The 22,052-nt window shown below is 42.9% G+C and overlaps 1 protein-coding gene across 1 annotated transcript in view; it reads left to right on the top strand.

Moving 5' to 3' along the window:
* The window catches only part of HS3ST1 (heparan sulfate-glucosamine 3-sulfotransferase 1), a 32,103-nt gene extending 14,623 nt beyond the window's left edge, over positions 1–17,480 (top strand). The window contains exon 2 of the mRNA XM_063108680.1: positions 16,239–17,480. Coding sequence (XP_062964750.1) covers positions 16,348–17,286 — 939 coding nt within the window. The 5' untranslated portion in view covers positions 16,239–16,347 and the 3' untranslated portion in view covers positions 17,287–17,480. The remainder of the gene's footprint in view (positions 1–16,238) is intronic.
* Positions 17,481–22,052: the final 4,572 nt, after the last annotated feature.

Genomic DNA, 22,052 nt, shown 5'->3' with positions numbered 1-22,052 from the left:
GCAGATGCCTGCTTGTCCTTCTCCCACTCCCCAGTGCCTTTGCTTTTCCTTCATGTTCAATTCAGAGTTAGAGAAATAAATGAAGTTAAGAGAAGACAACTCATTTCACAACATTTTTTCTTTGATTTTGTAACACAAAACAAACTATTTCTAAATGTAACTCTATTAAAGTTCTCATCTCATAACACATTAATAAGACCAAAATAGTTTTCCTGTGTGACGTATGTATAGTCATTATTCTGTTATCTGTAAATCTCTGTGCCCTGCTGGCGAGCAGCCTGTCATTAGCTTGCTCACGGGCCTGACACTAACGTAATCACAACTTTTTCTTTTTTTTTTGTCACTTCCCTTCATTCTCCCTTCTCCACACCTTACACTCTGCATGGACCTGACTTGCTTGAGGGAAGGGACAGGGTGGATGTCAACTTTGTCTCCAATTCCCTATTGCCTGACACACAGCATGTCTATTTAGGTCTTGACTCTGAGCTGTGTATACTCTGGGCAGGCTGATAATTTTGTGTTCTCATATCCTGATATTCTTCAAAAGTTGCTTCACTACTTACTGAAAGAGAGGCTGTATGTTGCTGCGACGAGAATCAAGAAGCTGGACCCCTGTAACAGCTCTCAGTCCTCCTCTGTTCCTAAGCAATTCCACTCACTCCCAAACTTTCAAACCTCACCGAAGCAAGCAAAAGCCCCAGAGTCAACCACCTCTGCCCAGCCTAGAAGGTCAGTAAGCTGGCCCTTTAGAGTTAAGAGCAGGGAAATCTTATCCCACCACATGCACAATCCCTTTGCCCTTGCCCCAAGCTTTAGGTCTTCTTCTAATAATATTTTATTATAACTGAGAAACTTTTTTATATAATGCTTATCTTAGTTAATTTTGGCTGCAATAACAAAGTAGCATAGACTGGGTGGCTGATAAATAACAGACATTTATATCTCACAGTTCTGGAGGCTGGAAGTCTGCAATTGTGGGGAGGTCCCTCTTCGTGGGTGCTGATGGCCGGCTTCTTGTCGTATCCTTGTGTATTAGTCCGTCTGTGTTGCTGTAACAGAAATACCTGTGACTGGGTAATTTATAAAGAGCAGAGGTTTATTTGGCTTACAATTCTGGTACAGCTGCATCTGGTGCAGGCCTCAGGCTGCTTGTACTCATGGTGGAAAGCGGCAGGCAGCCAGTGGGTACAAGCAGAACACATGGTGAGAGGAAGCAAGAGAGAGAGAGAGGAGGTGCCAGGGTCTTTTAAACAACCAGCTCTCACAGGAACTAATAGAGCAAGATCTCACTCATTAATCCACCCACCTAGGGAGAGTATTATTCCATTCAAGAAGGATCTACCCCCATGACTCAAACAGCTTCCAGCACTGCCACATGAGTTTTGGTGGGGACAACACACCCAAACTCTATCACCTCACATGGTAGAGAGTGAGCTGACTCTCTGGCCTCTTCTTATAAGGGCACTTATCCCATTCATGACAGCTTCACTCTCATGACGTGATTACCTCCAAGGCCCCAGCTCCAACTCCATTGCAATGAGGATTAGACTTTAACATATAAATTTTGGAGAGAAACAATCATTCATCCCATAACAGCATAACATTTTTTTCTCCATCTTGTTTTGTTCCAGTAATGACTGAGGTCTATGGGTCAAATGTGTCTCCCAAAGGTCATATAATGGAACCTTAATCCCCACCATCACAGTGTTAAGAGGGTGGGAAATCCTATTATGGTAATTGAAAGCCACCTTTCAATCTTAAAGGGGTGATTAGATTGCGAGGACTGTGTCCTCCTGTATGGATTGATCCATTCATGGAATAATGGGTGTGGTTCTGATGGCTTTAAAAGGAGAGTGAGTGAGAATCTTAGCTCTCTCTCGCATAGCCATTTCTCTATGTGATACCCTGTGTTGCTATAGAGTCACCACCAGGACAAAACCCTTACCATGTGTATTCCCTGGACTTTGGATTTCCCATTCTCTGAAACTATAAGAAATAAATTTTATTTCTTCATAAATTACCCAGTTACAGGTATTTTGTTATAAGCAACAGAAATGGACTAATACAGTAAGCATACTTCATAGATTGTTCCCTAGTCTAACTGATCCACCTCTTAATCAATTAAGGTCCTAGGTTCAATTAACATACATTGAATGAGCACTAAATATGATGTGAATACAGCAAGTGCAGTTTGAGAGACCGTACTGAAGGCAATAGTCTTTTAACCCACTTGAGGCAGTGCTATTCCCCCACCTCCTTACAAAGACCTCAGCAGCTTAGACATTCAGCATATGTTGCTACCTTTAACTGATGAAATGTTAGATTGAGGCTGGAACAAGTGACGAAACTTTGTGGTTAACTTTTAACAGTAATCATTTTGTTTGTAATTTTGGATAATGATATTTTGCTATGACAGACAAGGAAGCTTCTTACTTCTCTAAAGCCTTCTAAAGTTTTAGATGGATATTAAAAAATCTTAGAATTTATGATCCAATAATTTTCCCTTGTAAACAAGGCTCTGAGCATTTCTGTGTCTTACTCAAGGTCACATGGAAGCAAGAGCAGAACTGGAGACTGGATCCCAGCTCCTGACTCCCAGCTAGGCACCCTGTTCACTCAAGGGCAATGGTCCCTTCTAGCAAAGAAGACTTTGTGGAGATGCATTTTATGTGCCTGTAACTGTCTGTGTTTGTGGTATTGATTACCTGAATAGGACCTTTATCAGCTGCCACAATGGAAGACAAAAGTCTGACAGTGACAATAGCTGACATTTGGTGGCATGGTTTGCTCTTGGTCACACAGAGGTGGGGGTTAAGCTGGGATTCAAACCCACTCTTAGCCACCAGCCTCCCCACTCTGAGCTTCTATAATTCATCTTAATGATCCCTGAATCCCCCCACCCATTATGCTTGCTTGTTTCAAATACTTCATTTAAGTAATAATGCTTAATATTTAAGAGTATAAAATATAAATCACTTTGCATCAACATTTGAAAGAATGACCAGGCCCATCATGATTTAACCGTATGAATACCATTGTCCTTAATCTGAAGATATAGAAATTATCATGAGAGAACAAGAGGTCACAGACTTGCTTGTGTGGAGTGCAATATCTAGGTGCTATTCCTCTACATAGACTACATGGCAGTTAAATATTTTGAGTTCAGCAAGATAAAGCAGGTATCCTCTGTTTGAAGTAAGTTTATTATAGATAAGTTAAAGCTTGATTCAGAGGCAAATGAGTTACTAATTCAATTTGTAGAACCCAAGGCATCAGAATAAAGGAACATTCAACTTGAATAGCAATTTTTTTTTTTTTAAATGTTCAAGTAAGGAACAAGTAGAAGTAACAGTAGGGTGTATGGGGGGTGCAGAGGAACGAACTGTGCACTGTTGCTTTGTCCAGTGCCATCACATGCACAGTGACAGTATTATTCGGAAAAGGAAAATACATGGCCAACATAAAGTCAGAGCCTGCTGTGCTACTTTTGCTGTTTTCATGCCTCCTTTTCCCTGAGCCCCTTGCAGACATCAGTGCGTCTTAGTCATTGTCAACCCCTGGTGTGTTTTGTGATGCCTGATGATACTAAGGGCTCACTTAAATATTAGTTTTAAAAAGATCATAAACCAAGAACATGTATATCCAAAAAGAAAGATAAAAAAAAAAAAAAAAAAAAAAAAGCTTTTGGGCCAAACTGAGCAGAAATTTCCAAGACTTCTCCATTAGCTTTTCCCAAGTTGGAATCTGTTCATGATGAGGTGAAGTTGTGGGACTCATGCTCAGGACTCTCCACTTTGCTGCAGTGCCAGGACTATTTGTCCTCTCCTGTGTCTCTAGTTTCCTCAGTAGGGCTCTGGAGCCTCAAGCTGTGATCCCCACTGGCTCCTACACCTCGTCTCCAGAAACACGTCCAATAACCTGGGCTCCCCACAGCAAACCCCCCACAGGCTAAGACCTCTCTTGCACCCTGCCCAGCCCTATCTCCTGCTGCAAGCTCCACTCTGAATGAATGCTCCTGTGGGACTTTCTGCTCAGCAAACCCCACAACACCTCCCAGATCATGCCTGAACATTATCTTTTCTGTGGAGTCCTACCAGGCCCTCTCTGCTCCTCTGCTGGCTACATCTGTCTCCTCGGGACTCTTACACTGCCCTGGCTGGATCTGTGTCCACTCCGAAACCTAGGGATTAGTTGTTTCCACCTGTGTTTTCATCTTACAGGGCACTCCTTGAGGACATCAAATGGATTATTTTGGCATCCCCAGAAATTCAGTACAATCTTAGAAATAGCATAGATGCCTTGTAATCACCAATGGGTAAAGTGCCGACCTTCGGCATCCATCTTTGCAAAGTTGCCTTTCAGTCTTTTTTATTTTTTTTATTTTTTCTTTCCTTCACCTTACATGACAACTAATATCCATTTATTACATTCATAAAAATCGGGACTTTTCACATAAATGTTCGTAGTTGAATCTTGAAGAATCTGAGGATCAGAACACACTGGTCTATGGTCTCCAGCAACATCTGCCAGAGCCAGCCTCCACTGTCTGTTTAGAAAGATCACATGCACAGCCACTTGCCACAGTCCTCCCACTAGCCAGCTGGTGTCATACGTGGGTGTCACCTACCTGAATGCAGGAAGCAGCTGTGTGCTGTCCTGGAAAGACACAGCAGAGGCCTCAGGCAAACTTCAAACTTTTTTTTTCTCTAATACTCTTTCTGAGGACTGTGTATTAGTCAGCTTGAGCTGCTATAACCAAATACCATAGAATGGGTGGCTTAAACAATGTACATTTATTTCTCACAGTTCTAGAGACTGGAAGTCCAAGATGAAGCTGTTGACAGATTCAGTTCCTGGCGAGGCCCTCTTCTTGGCTTGTAGATGGTCACTTTTTGCTGTTTCTTCACATGTTGGAGGGCGGAGAGAGAGAGAGAGAGAGAGAGAGAGAGAGAGAGAGAGAGAGAGAGAGAGAGAGAGAGAGACTGATCTCTCTTACTCTTCTTATAAGGATGCCAATCCTATTGGATTAGGACCCTGACCTTATGCCCTCATCTAGACCTAATTATCTTCCAAATCCCCCACCTCCAAATACTATCATATTGGGAGTTAGGGCATCTGCATGTGAATTTGGGGAAGACGCAAACACTTAGTCTGTAACAGACTGGCCCAAGAAATGAAACAAATCTTCCATCCGCCATTCCTCATCCAGGAGAAGGATTTACTTTGGTTCGTACATATTTGTTTTCAGCTGGAAGCTATTCTAATCTTCCCTGTCCCAACACAAAAGAAGCATCGATTCCCATATGTTTGGGGACAAGTGCGATAGGAATCAGGAGACCTTGGCTTTCCACTCAGTTCAGCATCTACACACTGAACCTTGGGGTTCCTGTTCTCTGCCTACCTCACTTTCACTTTCTGCAAAATGATTGACGGCACATGGCCCTTTTGCCTGTGATGTCTTGTGTGTTTTTCTTGGCCATTTTTGGGGAAACACCTTGGATCCATGGGTGCTCATCACCTGTGGGGTGATGAATAACTGTCCACCTCAGTTGGGGAAGTTCCTGCAGCAGATATGACACCTCTCAGAGGTGGAGTCACACCTGGAGCAGGAACTGAACCCACACACACCAGAGTGGGCTGAGGCGGCCCAGCTCCTGTCTCCTGTCTGCTGGCAGGGCCCCCTTTCCAGTCAGCTTCCCTGAGTAATAGAAGAGGCCCCATCCGCCCTCCTGTCACAGAGTTGTGCCATGCACTGCTGGTGCCAGTGTGTTTCTGCTTCTAATGAAGGATTTATTTAGGTCACTGCTGCCTTCTGTGCACAGCAACACAGACTAAGTATGTTGAAAAGGAGCGCCTCGTCCACTTCTTTCACTAGGGCCTCGCCATTGCCCACACCTGGCTGCTCATCATTCATTTGGGAGCCATTTATGAAAGACCTACTGTGTGCCCTTCCACAAACACAGAGCCAGGAGCATTTCTTTGTGTTGCTGTACTTTCTTCCCTGAGCCTCTGTCGGGTTGAGTCACTGCAGTACTCTAAATCGTGAACAAATGCGTTTGACTAATTATCATCCCTGAATCCCATTTATGCCATACGGCATAATTTTTTTTCTTTAGGGACGAAAATAGCATGATTTGAGGGCTTGCCAATGGCTAGGCAATATGGCAATATCCTAAGAACTCTCTATATACAATTTTATTTAATACTGCACAAAACATACACACACACACACACACACACACACACACACACACACACACACACACACACAGCCAAAGTATTCAATCTCAGGCTCTGAGTTTCAGGGCTGTCTTTCAGATTTTAAGTTACAGAGCTGAGATTTAAGCCTGGATTTTTGGCTCTAAATCCTCTGTTAATTCCAGCATCTCCTGTCCATCCTCCGTCTCCCATAACACTGCCTCTATGGCCGGGCTAATCGCTCTCTATTTTGCCTACCAAGGTTGTTTTCAATCCTGGAATTAAAAACAAACCACCACCACAACAGCAAGAAACATAGACAGAGAACATGTCCCACCTATGCCTTAGACCAACATATTTAGAATCTGAATGGACACATGAAGTTAACAGGGATTTTGCCATTCCAAGGACTATAGGTGAACATACCAGCTCTCTTGGGAGCTTGTTAGAAATGCAGAATCTCAGGTCCCTTCTCACACATCCTGTGTAAGGATCTGCATTTTTAACTAGATCTCAGGTGATTGGTGTGTACATTCATATTTGGAAAACACCATGGCTGGTGATTGTAACTGTGCAGGCAGAACTCCTGGGAGGAAAGCTTTAGTAACCTCCTATCCGAACTCGTCATCCAGATCCTTGGGCCCTAATCTTTCACCTAGTCTGAAGAATAATGTTGTGTTGGGTTGATCTCAGACTACCCTGTGGGACAGGTATCATTTATCATTCTCATTTTATCGTGGAACATTCAGAGACTCAGAGACGACACTGACATTTAAGAATCTGGCCCCAAATCTCTGCTCCCATTACCACACCATGCTGCCCTTTGGCTTGCCAAGGTATCTCTTTCCTTCAATCCTAGACAGTTATATTTATTATTCAGTTAACCTTTTGTAAATATGGAACCTCCCAGCATTTCCAAGGATTCAAGGGAGCATAGAATGTCTGGAGGTAGAGGCATTCATAGTCCTCCTTTTTTTCAAGGGGAAAATGGGACTAGTTACACCTATCCCCCCACCCCCTCAGATGGTAAATGTGGTCCAAGGAAACTTATTAACTGATCTTTGGTCCTTTCTATCCTGAACTCTTTCCACCCCAGCCCACCTCATAGCAATTACCATAAGTAAATCCAAACAAAAGTGAATGTCAACATTTGTTGAAGAGTGTCATGTACAGGAAATTTGGAGAAAATAAATATTTATGCAGGCCTTTAAATATCACTGTCCTTTCATAGACTGACAGGCACAAGCTAAATCTATTTCCTATTTCTTGGTTTCCAAGATGAACTGCCAAGCATGGAAATTTGACACCACTGCAACTTGTTCTTAAGTAGTTGTGCAAAGATGAAAATGAAGACATTTTGACACCTAAAGATGAACAAATAATCTTATATTTGGATTGCCAAGAAGTCTTCTTGGATAAAAAATGACAGTTCTGCTGTCCGAACTGTCTTTATTCAGGTTCTGTACATTGCAGAATATTAAATCACTCAACACCGTGACATGCTTGGAAAAAAGAAGTTCTTGCATAGCAATATCGTAGAACGCATACTTTCTTCTATCTTATCGTGCTTTTGTGTAAGCTGCCCTCTCTGCCTGGAATGCACTGCCCACTGCCCACTGGGAAGCATTACCACACAAAGGGGAAAAGAAAAGCACAGTTGAGGCTTTAGAAATAGCCCATGGAATTTCAGTTTTGATACTTCCTGGTTCTTTGACCTTGAGGAGGTCATTTAATCTTAATAGCATGTTCCCATATGGGGAGAAAGGCAAACCACTAACATTTGTTGAATGCCCACTGTGTGCTGGGAACTGTGCTACATATTTAGCATGGGTGATCTTACTTAATCATGGTGACACTCATATGAAGTAGGTTTAAGCCCTTTATGCAGAGTGGCACATTGAGCCGCAGAAAGGTACGAAACTTACCTGAGGTCAGTTAGCTATAAGAATTCTATGCACAAAGCTAAATAGCTGATTCAAATATGCTATCTCCTAAAGGAGATAGAATATGAGGTCTAATAATAATTTAATTAATATGTGTAAAGAAATAATAGTTTAATCCTAAATGTAGTTAGTTAGTTTAGAAGCAAAGCAAATGAAAACTCAAAACCAAAAAAACAGTGTTTTGAGGCCTGGCCCATACATTCAACGTCCAGGTGAAGGGGTGTGTTTCCAAAGAGGTTTCTTTTTTCATAATATTTGTTGGGGGTGGAGTTTTAAACAGAGAATTTAGAAAATTTCTCAACCTGTTGAATTTCTTATTAGTGTTAAATTTAACAAGTTAGAGTGAAGCCATTAAATATTCAACTTATCTCCCCTAGCTATAAATCTATAGTCAGAAAAAACTCCAGTTAATGTTTTTTGCTTGTTTGTTTTTGTTTTGTTTTGTTTGTTGTTTTTTTTCCACATAGATCTGCACTTCAGCGGAAAAATATATTATCACATGGCATTTTTGAGTTTCTGGTCATTGTAATGGTAATTTTTCATGCTAAATAAATAAACTTCTGTTAAAGAAAAAAAAAAAAAAAAAAAAAAAAAGAAAACATAGGGGAAACACTCCAGGAAGTAGGAGTGGGTACAGAATTCATGAATAGGACCCAAAAGACAGAGGAAACTAAAGGTAAAATAAAGAAATGGGATTATATCAAAGGCATTTCTCAAAGGAAGATATATGAATGGCCAACAGACACATGAAAAAATGCTCAATATCACTCAACATCTGGGGAATGCAAATCAAAACCACACTGAGAGAACATCTCACTCCAGTTAGGATCGCTAACATCCAAAAGACTGAGAATGATAAGTGCTGGAGAGGTTACAGAGAAAAAGCAACTCTTATCCACTGTTGGTGGAGCTACAAAATGCTGTAGCCTTTATGGAAAATGATATGGAGCTTCCTCAAACAATTACAGATAGATCTACCATATGACCCAGCGATTCCACTGTTGGAAATATACCCAGAGGAATGGAAAACATCATGCCGAAGGGATACCTGTACTCTGGGGTTTATTGCAACACTATTTACAATAGCCAAGAGTTGGAACCAGCCCAAATGTCCATCATCAGATGAGTGGATAAGGAAACTGTGTTATATCTACACAATGGAATACTACTCTGCTATCAAAAAGAATGAAATGCTACCATTTGCAACAACATGGATGGACTTACAGAAAATTATATTGAGTGAAACAAGTCAGGCACAGAAAGAGAAATACCACATGTTCTCACTTATTTGTGGGAGCTAAAAATAAATAAATAAACACACAAACAAATAAAAGGTGGGGGTGAGGGGAAGACATAATAACCACAAAAAATTCCTTGAACTATTTAAGTCAAGTGCACAGATATGATGTGGGAGGGGTAGAGGGGGGGTGGAGAGGAACGGGTAAAGGGGCATGAAAACCAAATACAATGTATTTTGAGAAGTAAAATTAAATTAAATTAAATTAAAAAAGAGAAAGGAATCATATAACAAGAAATAAAGAAGGTAATCCTTATATAAAAAAAAAAAAAAAAAAAAGAATTCTAGCCTGGATCTGTCCAATTGCAAAAGTTTCCTTGCTTTTTACCTTTCTTCACCACCTTTTCATTGCTTAAAAAATATAAAATGAAATGAGAACAACCACCTCTTGGTATTTTTGCAAGTGTTACAAGAGACAGTTCACACACAAGTGCTTACTGACTGGCACACAGTGGGTGCTCAGCAAGTGATCTCTTTCTTTTCATACCTTTTATTAAATCCCATAAACTACTTGTGATCTGGTGTTTTGAACATCCCTGTTACTCTGGAGGTTCTTGCCTGACACCATCTCTTGCTGTGGGGCTGCAAAGGTGTCCTGCAGACAGAGAGATGGCTAGCATCCATCACTCTCCCTAATGCATTAAACATACCTCTTGTGAAATATTCTAGTTATTTCATCTTATCCATGAGTACATTCTAGTGGTGGGACTGAGAGAATATATTATAGTTAATTACATTTGAAATCTAGGTCATGATGTGAATTATGTAATAAAGAGACTTAGGGAGAAAGTTAAAATATTTTTGAAGGGTTATTTTATAGCTTCCCCTCCTTTTTTAATTAAAATATTTTCTAGACTCTCAGGTGGTCAGGGCCAAGCACCATTAGAAATGTTGAGTCCCCCTTTTGAACATCTGGCTTCTGCTTGACTCTCTAGGGATGGAAAACTCACTGACTTTCAACACAGTCTTTTTCATAGACAGGCTGTGAAGTTTTTCTTTCTACTAAGTTAAAATCCTTTCCCAGTAACTTCCAGCCATTTGCCTAACTGTCCACTTCATTAAGACAGGTTCGTTCAACAAGTGGGGTCTCTAACACCTACTATGTATCAGAAAGATGCAGCAGAGAAAGGCGAGACTATAACAAGGAGGATCTGACATGTCCATTATTGGGGGGAGAGACAACAGTAAACAAGCAAATGTAATTTTGCATAGTATGTGAGGAATATAAAATGTGATGATGTGAAAGAAAGTGTTTAAAGAGAGAGGTTGAGCTCACATTTCAAGGGAACCTGTCATTTGCAATAAAATATTAGTGATAAGAAAGAGCCAACCCCAGAAAGCCTGGGGCACAGCATCCCGGAAAGAGGGAGCTGCAAATGTCAACACCCAAGCTGGGATGAGCTTGGTGAGCTCGAAGGGCCAGAAAGGAGAGTGAGGCTGGGGCTTGGGTTGAAGGAGCAAATTGAGGCCAGAGAGGGAGGTGGGTGTGTTTCTAGGGGTCTCTCCAGCCTGAAAAGGAGTTTGGCTTTCATTTCAAGTGCAAGGGAAGCTTCCATATGGAAAATTCTGTGGACTCTCCCTTGGATTCCCCATGCCTGGCAGGTCATTAATGTCTTCACAGTGGGGCCCAGGGAAGCCCAGTGCTGCTGGTGGGAAGGACTCTGGTCTTTTGAATTCTTGAAACTCAAGCCTTGGTTTATCACTGCGGTACCCAGAAAACAGCCTCCTTAATAAAAAGGAATAATCAGAGAGGTGGCTAGGTCCCCCTTAGGGACCTTTTAACCCATCTACAAAAGGAAAGAAGGGGTTCATTTTGTCTATCCTAGCAAGTATGAGCCTTCAGAGAAATTATGTTGCTTATTAAAAAATTGATGCCAGTCATGAATGCTTAACAGGACCAAGGAATCCAACCAAGGGCCACAGTCACTACTCGCACACTGACTCCCAACAGTGCCAGGGGCTGAAAGGGACACTGAGGTTTCTGGCTTTGTTCGCTCAGAGTGTTTGAATCCTTGCTCTGCCTCTGTCTTTCTAGACAAACCATTTTTTTTTTCTCTGAGCCTCACCTAATAATAATAATATTAGTTCCGTTAAGGACTTGCAGTGAGGATTTCAGGGAGCCCTGTGTGCAAAGTTGCCAGCCTTGCTCCTGCTAAAGTGCCACAAATGCCCCTGAATGGAGCTGCAATCCCTGCTTTTGCCAAGGGACGCGGCCACGGCTGCTAGGTGGAGTGGAGCATTTGGTGTCAGTGCCTGTGACAGCTACAGGCTGCAAACATTCAGAAGGCTCCATGTGTTCCATTTTACCTGGTCTGTTTCTTGAGGGAGTATGATGGATTTATCTTTGTCCTGACTGCAAGTTTAAACAGGCCTTTTGGTCCTTTTCCCGTTCAGGAAGGCTCCTCATCTGTGAGTGGGTAGGGATCTTGCTGTTAGGAGAGTGCTTTGCACACTTAAACAGCTTTCAGATTAAGAATCACAGCTGTGTTCTGTGCTTTCTACCTCTGTGTTCTTCACCTCAGTTGCCACCAGCCACCCATGGCCTTGAGATGTGCTGTAAGGGTAAATATAGACACACCGGATTTTGAAGACATCTTACGCACAAAAAAAAGCAAAATATCTTATTAATTTTCATACAGTGGTTATACATTGGAGTAATAACATTTTGGATATATCAGGTTATATAAAATACAAGGGTACGTCAAAAAGGTTGTGGAAAAATAGAATTAAAGGATAATATAAATCTTTCCATGAACTTTTTGAAGTACCCTTGCATATTATTTCTTTTTTTTAATGTGGCTCCTTGGATTAGGTCATTTTTTGTTGCCTATAAGAGAATACCTGAAACTGGGTAATATGTAAAGAAATGATATTTCTTACAGTTTTGGAGGCTGGGGAGTCCAAAGTTTAGGGAACACATCTGGTGAGGGCCTTCTTGTTGGTGGTGACTCTGTATAGCCCTAGAGGCTGTCACTCACATGGTGAGAACGAGCTGAGTAAGAGAGAGCTAACCTCCTCACTTGCTGTCCTTTTAAAGCCATCAGAACCATGCCCATCACCACCCATTAAACCATTAACCCATTACTCCTTGAATGGATCAATTCATTCACTAGGGCAGGGTCTTTGGATCCAGTCACCTATCAAAGGCCCCACTTTTCAAACACCATAATTGGATATTCCATCCTCTTAATGCTCTTACAAGGAAGGTCAAGTTTCCAAAACATGAACCTTTGGGGGACACGTTTGACCCATAGTACTCCTGAAAAATGTAAAAGTTCTTATGTAGCTCACTTTCTATTTCTGCTGAATGACCCTGATACACATTATCTCATTTGGTTTCAAAGTAACCATTTGATAGCTATTTTACAGATGAAGAAACTGAGGCTAAGAGAGGGTCAGCCAGTTTGACTAAGGTCAAGACTAGAGACAGGAATACTCACTCCATAGCCTGGGCAGTTCCTTTTGACCGTTTAACTGAACAGAACAAATGAGCGAGTTTGACCCTGTACTGTCTATGCCCTTGGTGCCAGCTGATTCTGGAGTTGGTGGCCAGAGAGTGGTCACAGCTAGGCAGGTTTGGTTGGGTCTTTCTTCTTTGGGACTGCAAAAACATTGTCAGCATTTTACTTCAAACCTCTTACTTGAGAGACAGCAGTAACAGCCACTGTATGGAATTCAGGAGCCACAAGTTCTAGGCCCTAGATTTTCTATGTGACTTTGGGCAACTCATCTCAGGGTTTGGAATACAGGGACCAAATGGCTCTTTTCTGCCCTGATATTTATAATTCCATTGTCAGAATCATGGTGGCCCAAATGACTGGCTTACAGTTTCAGCTGAGCTTGGGGACCTTTTCTGAGTGTTACTAAAAGGCCCAGAAATTCTAGCTGTGTCCCTAGGAAATCCAAATTACCAAACCACAGTATACATAGCTGTAGTCAAACAATGTATGGAAACATGAGTATTATCTTTTAATTTTATTTTTCTATGAATTTTTTGAAATACTGTCATTTGCATGTGTGTGTGTATATATATGTATATACATATATATGTGTGTGTGTGTGTTTGTGTGTATGGTATGTGTATATGTAAGACTGTAGCTAATATTAAGACTTTAGCTATATGTAAGATTTTAGCTAATATTCTTACCAAATACTTCAAATAGTTTTGGAATGAAAAAGATCTAGACATAAGTAAATACATTTTTAGAAAGTATTAAAGTAGAAACAAGGAGACTTTAAACTACTAACTGCCCAGATTTTTTTTTTTTTTTTTTGTAAAGGACAAACTATATTTAGTTTCTTCTCTGCTGTCTGCTGGTAATTCCCCTCTAGAAAAAAAAAAAAATCTCAGATGTGAGCTGTGCTAACCAGGATGCCTCATGTTAGAGTGGAAAGAGCAGTCAGGCAGTATGAATTTCAGACCCGCTCTGCCCCTGTCACTCAGGTATTGAATGATTTGGATCTCGTGTTGTTTCCTGAGTCTCAACACAGAACTGTAAGATGGGGATAGCAGTGCTCCCCACACACAGTACAGCACTCTACTGTGCTGTAGTTGTACCCCCCTTTCGTCACCCACCCTAGCCCATGCCACATGTGCACATACATGCACACACACGTAAGCATGCACATACATATACACACAAACACACAAACACACACACACCCAAGCATGCACATGCACACCCCAAATGTGAAAAAGGAAAGAATAACTGGTCCATTTGGTTGACCCACATGGGCAATTAAGAAGGAAATGAAACTTGACTGAAACATACTGAAACTTTCAATTGACTAAAGCAAATCGCCCATTAAATTGAGCTTATCCAATCAGTAGAACCAACCTGAAACTATGTCCTGCCTGGCCATCCCTCCCTAAAAAAAATTTTTTTCCCCCTAAAGAGGTGAATTGCTGATCTCTCCCTTCCCTTCTCCAGTGTTCTGTGGTTTTCCAAAGGCTTCCATCTGTTTAATTGCTTACTTTTTAGTACATGTTTTTCAAAGCAACTAACACAATTAATATCTGAGGGAGGTAGATTGATTGGTTTGATCATTAAAATGGAAGACCTGGATTTTGTTCTTTGTTTATACATTCTGGACAATTTTAAACTGATGAAGTGAATTTTAAAGCTGCTATAAAGCAGGTGATAGAGAAGATTTTCACCAGCTTTGTAAATACTACAGTCCCCAAGTCGGGCCTGTCTCTAACCCTTCTTTAATGAGTTTAAAAAGGAATGATTTAAATGAGAGCTTCCAGTCTCCTCTTTTTGGGAGAGCGTCAGTCACAGATTATGTATCAGCTCCTTGAAAATATGAACTATGACTCATCTGTCCCTGGGAACCCCATAGCATCTATACCAGCAGTGCCTATGTCCTTGCGGGACTTTATTGCCTAAATGTGATAAATCTCAGAGAGGTAAGGATATGTTTGGTAGAAGGAGGAAGTTTGTGGAAAGTGAGCCCTACATTTAGTTTTGAATTTGAGATATGAATTCTGAAATGGACTGAAACTTGTGTCCTTAAACAAGACTGTCATCTATAAAATGGTATCGGTAACTGCCCTGCCTTCCTACCTTACACTGTGGGGTTGCGGTGACAATCAACTGAGCCAGCTATGAGAACACTTCATGAATACTACGCTTTGTACACACGAAGGCTTTTTGTTCTTTCTAGTAACTTCACCTGCTTGTCCCTGTAGGCCCACTTCAAACATCCCATCTACTATAAAGCCATCCCCCACTATTGTAGGCAAAGCGAATAAACACATCTCCTCATAGTACCCTACCTAAACTACAGTTATAACATATATCACCCTGAGACCCATAGTCAGGCTGCACAAACTCACCTTTGCCAAGGTCATACTGCAATACAAACGACCCCACAACTCAAGGGCTTAACCCACAGTTACCCATTCTCGCTCTGAGCTGGGCAGGCTGTGCTGCACACAGTGGACTTGTGGGGTGGCTCTGATGAACTTGGCTGTCATCCTCCCCCTGGGACCAGTGGCTGGCCAGGCCACGTTCTTCTCATGGCAATGGCAGGAGTGCAAGAGGGCAAGTGGAAACTCACAAGGCCTCTTGAGCCAGGCTGGGGATTGCAAAGTGTCACATCTGTCTACACACACTACTTGTGAGTCCATGGTAAGGGTTGGATGCAGGGTGAAAATCTGGGACTAATTATTTAGTCTTGCATACAGGTTCGCCTACCCGATTAGATTGGCAGCCCCTGACAGGGCAGGTGGGAAGCAGACACAAAGCCTGCTTCTATATTACCTGCCCCTCTGCCAGGGACTGGTGGGTGGTAGCTATTTTGCTGATGTTTGCTGAGATCCAAAGGACCTTTCCAATCCTTTCCTTTATAGCAGGGGTTGGCAAACTATAGCTGTTGGGCCAAACCTGGCCTGTTTTTGTGCAGCCAGAGGGCTAAACATATAAATGGCTGCACAATAAATAAACAGGAAAATAATATGTAATGATACATGAAAAGTATACATAGAAGATTTAAATCTGCGTCCATAAATAAAGTTTTATTGGAACACAACCACACCCGTTTCCTTGTATATTGTCCATGGCTGCTTTAGATCTGTAACAGCATAGCTGGAATTGAAGTTGCTGTAGAAACCGTATGTCCCCCACACCTGTGATATCTACTCTCCAGCCCTTTACAGAAAGTGTTTGTCACCTTCGATTTGATAGGATAAAGAAACTGAGAGCGTCCCAGAGGGCTCAACGCCTGTGACTGCAGTTGTCAGTTGGATTACCCCCGTACTTACGTTGGGTTAATATTTTCCCCCCTTTGTTCCCTAGTGATTGGCGTCTGCGACACCCATGTGCCACTGATCGGGAAGGCCTTGCCCGCTGCAGCGCTCCATGACCCCGCCGTGCGCGGCCCAGTGAAGCCACCGTGGTGTCCAGCATGGCCGCGCTGCTCCTGGGCGCGGTGCTGCTGGTGGCCCAGCCCCAGCTAGTGCCTTCCCGCCCCACCGCCGCCCCCAGGGCCGAGCCGGGCCAGCAAGAGCTTCTGCACGAAGTGGGGAGCCCCGAGGAGGACATCCGAGCGGGCGCGGCCCCGAACGGCTCTGCCCAGCAGCTGCCGCAGACCATCATCATCGGCGTGCGCAAGGGCGGCACCCGCGCGCTGCTGGAGATGCTCAGCCTGCACCCCGACGTGGCGGCCGCCGAGAACGAGGTGCACTTCTTCGACTGGGAGGAGCATTACCGCCAAGGCCTGGCCTGGTACCGCAGCCAGATGCCCTTCTCCTCCCCGCACCAGCTCACGGTGGAAAAGACCCCCGCCTACTTCACGTCGCCCAAAGTGCCTGAGAGGGTCCACGCCATGAACCCGGCCATCCGGCTGCTGCTCATCCTGCGGGACCCGTCGGAGCGCGTGCTGTCCGACTACACCCAAGTGTTGTACAACCACGTGCAGAAGCGCAAGCCCTACCCGTCCATCGAGGAGTTCCTGGTGCGCGACGGCAGGCTCAACGTGGACTACAAGGCGCTCAACCGCAGCCTCTACCACCTGCACCTGCACAACTGGCTGCGCCGCTTCCCGCTGCGCCGCATCCACATCGTGGACGGCGACCGCCTCATCAGGGACCCTTTCCCCGAGATCCAGAAGGTCGAGCGGTTCCTGAAGCTGTCGCCGCAGATCAACGCCTCCAACTTCTACTTTAACAAAACCAAGGGCTTTTACTGCCTGCGGGACGGCGGCCGGGACCGCTGCTTGCACGAGTCCAAAGGCCGGGCGCACCCCCACGTCGATCCCAAACTACTCAGTAAACTACACGAATATTTTCACGAGCCAAATAAGAAGTTCTTCGAGCTCGTCGGCAGGACATTTGACTGGCACTGATGTGCAATCAGCTAGGCTCGGAACCTTTCCTGTTGTAAGTCCTGGTGTACATCTAGAGGGAGAGAAAAAAAAAAAAAAAGAATTTTAAAAGGGCATTGAAGCTATAATTTATTTGTAAAATCCATAAATTACTTCTGTACAGTATTAGATTCACAATTGCCATATATACTAGTTATATTTTTCTACTTGTTAAATGGAGGGCATTTTGTATTGTTTTTCATGGTTGTTAACATTGTGTAATATGTCTCTATATGAAGCAACTAAACTATTACACTGAAAAAAAAAAAAGATTTTTTCAGGAGACGCTGTCTTTTTTTGAACATAATTAACTTGCCCCCAATTCAAAATAACTGTCTGTGTTGCACTCATTGCAGAGCCTATATTCCTTTGTTACTTGAAAGAAAGAAAGAAAGAAAGAAAGAAAGAAAAGAAAGGAAAGAAGGAAGGAAGGAAGGAAGGAAGGAAGGAAGGAAGGAAGGAAGGAAGGAAGGAAGGAAAGAAAGAAAGAAAGAAAGAAAGAAAGAAAGAAAGAAAGAAAGAAAGAAAGAAAGAAAGAAAGAAAGAAAGAAAGAAAGAAAATGTTTTTATATCTATTATGTATCTATTATGGACCTCTCTCCCCCTTATCCTTTCTGCATTGCTCTTTTTTAAAAAAAAATTAATGTCTCACTGTGGTCATTAGATTTATTTTTTACTTGCACTTTAAGATTTATTTTTACTGAGATTCTCTATTATTCTTGGAGGGGGTGGTTTCACCCCTTCCCAACTTCAGCAATTACCTGAATGTGGAATTTAACCCCATGTAAACTCAAAGTGAGCAAAGCAATAATAAGGATGGGGAAGCAGTTAATAACTGGCCAGAGGTTCCCTGTGATTCATCTTGGCCTCAAAGAATATTTGCATATACTCCTGATCTCAGTGATGAAAGAAACCTACAATAAAAGGGATTAAACCTTTGACCTTCAGAATGATCTCGAGGCTGTGTGCTTTGCCCCAGGTGGCAACTGGCCTCCAGAAAGTCACCTAGAATAGAAAAGAGAAATTGCAAAATCTATGTGTGTCTCCATCCTGTTGGTTCTGTGAAAAGCTGACTAAAGAGGTAGGTAGCCTTTTGCTTAGTCTGGGAGTCTGTTTATCTATTTCCTGAAAGATCAATATGCATTTATAGACATATATTCCATATTCATTGAGACATAAATATGTGTATATTTCAAAATCAACTCTGAATATGGAGTCCTAAATGTGAAAGAAAATTTAAACTCCCAAGGGTTGACACTAAAAAGTGAAAAAGGCAAAGTTGAGGGTGAGGAGCCCCGCACCTGCCCCCAGAGGCAACAGCCCCAGTGGTGGTTTCACTTCTGGCCCTGAACAGCTGCCTTGCTGAAGGTGGTCACATGAGCTCTCCTAACTCTCATTTTTCTCATGCATTCTTCATTCACTCAGCCTTTTATAGAATTAAGTAGATTGGATTTTTTTTTTTCATTATGAAAGTAAAACATATTCATTACAGAAAAAAAGAAAATACAAACAAGCAAAATAAACTCATTTCCCATCATAGTTTATACTTTAGGAAGAAGAGAGAAGTAGACATTATTGATACTCTCCTACACATACTCATTCAAATTTCCTCAAGTAACTCCAGAATGTAGGAATTATTATGGCAAGTTCAAAAAGGAGGAAACAGGCCCAGAGAATGTGGGGAGCTTGCCCAAGGTCACATTGACTCTAAGCCAGGGCCTGGAGTCCATGTACTGCCAAAGCACAGATACTTATTTATTTATGGTTCTATCTGACACTTTCTGAAACTCAAAAGGAAAAGCACAGACTCAAGGACACTTCTTCTGACCTGACATTCCTTCCCTGGTGCCAAATGTTTTCCATCCTAAGAGGTGTGCCCCAGTTAGAGGGAAGAGCAAGAAAGAGCCTGCATTTTTCTCAGCGGCGTTGTCAGGGAAGTGAGTCACACTGGTTATGTTTCATCAGCTCCAGCCTGGCCTGAACTTAGCACGGCCCATGCCCCGCCGCATGCTCTCCTCTTCGGAATCCATTCAGGTTGTCGTCAAACCACCATTTCCCCAGAGGGAGTAACAGAAGCATTTACAGCAGGCTTCCCTGGACCTGGTACTTGGCACTATGCAGAGTGCTTCCCGCTGCAGCACATCACTGCATCCTGCTTTTGCCACACTCATTTAAGAGCTGAAGAAATGAGAGTGTCAGAAAGATTTTTTTTATTAAATTTTTTTTATTTATTATTAGCATATTCATTCTTACAAGTCGTGATATTTCTTTATGTCCTTTACCCAACTGGTCACTTCCCAAACCCCCTCCCTCCGTCCCCTCATCTCTAGTATCCTTAGGTTTATTCTCTCCTGAAAATTTAATGTATTGTCGTGGTCTTTTCTTTCCTTCTTTCCTTCCTTCCTTCCTTCCTAGCAGCCAGTTATGAGTGAGAACATGCGGTATTTCTGTTTCTTTGTCTGTCTTATTTCACTTAACATCATTTTCTCCAGATTCATCCATGTTGTTGCAAATGGCAGAATTTCATTCTTTTTTATGGCTCAGTACTATTCCATTGTGTATATATGCCACATTTTAAAAAATTTTTATTCAGTCATCAGAAAGATTAAATCAAGTTTCCAAGCCTGTCTAGGAATTTAGTGACTAAGGAAACTCCAGTGAGAGTCTCTGACTCCCAAGAGGATGCTCTTTGCAAACTTCCTGTGAATGCCTGTGCCCTACTGTGTAAGGGATGGTTGAAGTGTGGACTGTTGGGGCAAGAGATGGTGGGTAGAAAAGGAGGAAGACAGGACAAGCACTAGGGTCAAGATCTAGCACGGTTGATGGTAGGGGGTAATGCAGCATAAAATGACTGGTGGATGTAAAATCAGTCATTGTTGATTTGAGCCTGCAGAGTCTTGACGAAGGAAATGTCCATACAGGTCTAGCATGCAGGTCAGGGGTCCTACTGGTAGTGTCTGTTCATTCATTTTTTGGTGAAAGCTTAGTCAGCTGCTAGGTAGATGCAAGGAGTAAGAAGCTACTGCTCCAGACCTAGCCCAGGTATTTAGTTCTCATCTGAGCACTGCCAAGTTCAGAGAAGGCCCTGAAGTGAACCTGAGCCTGTCCTGATGGGACTGAAATGCAGTGACTCAGGAGCCTAATGGGCACCTGTTTCCTCTTGAACACACCTAATACCAATTCTATTGACAAAGACGGATGCCAGCTGGAGGGAGTGAGGCTCCTGCCCTGACAGGACCAGGCCTGGGGCAGACTGGGGACCTCTAGGTGGTGTTCTTCCAGAGAGGCAGCTGAGAGTGGCCAAGCAAAGCCTCAGCTGCTGCATTTGGAATAATCGCTGCACGTGAGGCTCCTGAGTCAGGACGCCCCTACCCACTCCTTCCCTCCAGTAATCAGATAGGGCTGAAATCCTGTTAATGCCACTTGGTTTTCAGATCACAGCCTGAAAATTTGCTAGTTTAGGAAAAATGGTGTGCCTTTGAGCTCAGGTTTCCTTGGCCCCCCTGTCCTGGGAGACTGTGGCTCTCAGCTACAGGGAGATGCAGAACAGAAGAAGTCAATGCCCGATGTGCCTGCTGCATACCACAATGGGGTCAGAAGTCACCATTAATTATTAAAACTATATTTTTCTTCTGAGCCCCTACTATGTGCTCAGCATGGTATTAAGTCCTCAAAAAATATAAAAAGGAAGTGCAGCATAAAATAATAGGCATGAACTGTTCATTCTGGGTTTTAATACATGATGAAGGGCTAAGAAGGCAATGGAAATGGAAGCTGAGCTGTGTAGAGATGGGCAGGGCAGTGTGTTGAGAGTTTGACATTTGATTCAGCAACAACTAGATTCATCACAGAGGGGGAGAAACTAAGGTATAAGAAGTGGCCCTGCACACAAGTCATTTTTTTAAGAAGAGAGAAATATTTCTCACTCTGGGGGAGTAGTTGCCTGGCAATGGGGAATGTTGGCCTCACGTATCACAAACAGAAGGTGAGAGATGGCAGAGACTGCTCCCATGATGTCATTTCACAGAAATAGTAAGAGATGAAGACTCTTCCCAAAGGTCGCATGGCAGAGCTACAACACAGGTCACTTAACTTGTGAGCCACCCGGACCCTGCTGTTCCACAGGAAGGCTTTGTGGAGGAACTGCCATGGAGCCAGAGCATGAAAGACAATGTTGATGCCAGAGCAGGACATTCCAGACAAGGACAGCTTGAGGAACGAAGACAGTGGCGATGGAGATGGAGAAGGAGGAAGAGGCAAGAGACTTTTCTTGCAGGCATGTGGAACAGTTAAACACATTGAGAAGCCACTGCAGGTCAGACACTTGTGGCCTGGACAGCCGCTTTCCAAGGCTGATGTGCTGGGAGTGAACTTAGCAGGCACTCCTGTGTCTTTGGCTCCTGCACAGGTGTGTCTGTCTCATAAAGACAACTACCACTTATTGTACACCTGCTGTGTGCTTGGTGTTTTAAATAGGTTGCTTATAACCCACACAACAACTCTGAGAAGTAGGAAATGGCATGCTAATTTCACAGGGGAGAATACTCAATCTCAGAGGTTAAAGGGCTTGCCCACAATGATAGAGTCATTGCTCATTACAGTTGGAATTTTGTCTCTAATGTCTCGCTTTGCTACTTTTCAGTGCATCCAATCATGGGTGAGGGTAGGAAGAAGTATAGCAAACATGTCTGTCTACTAGGCAGAGCCTGTAAAGGAAGCTATGACATCTAGGAGTCAAGGTTGGACAG

Source organism: Cynocephalus volans, chromosome 9 (genome assembly GCF_027409185.1).
Source record: "Cynocephalus volans isolate mCynVol1 chromosome 9, mCynVol1.pri, whole genome shotgun sequence".
NCBI lineage: Eukaryota > Metazoa > Chordata > Mammalia > Dermoptera > Cynocephalidae > Cynocephalus > Cynocephalus volans.
Note: the sequence above shows the minus strand (reverse complement) of the source record. Positions and strands in the feature narration are given on the sequence as shown.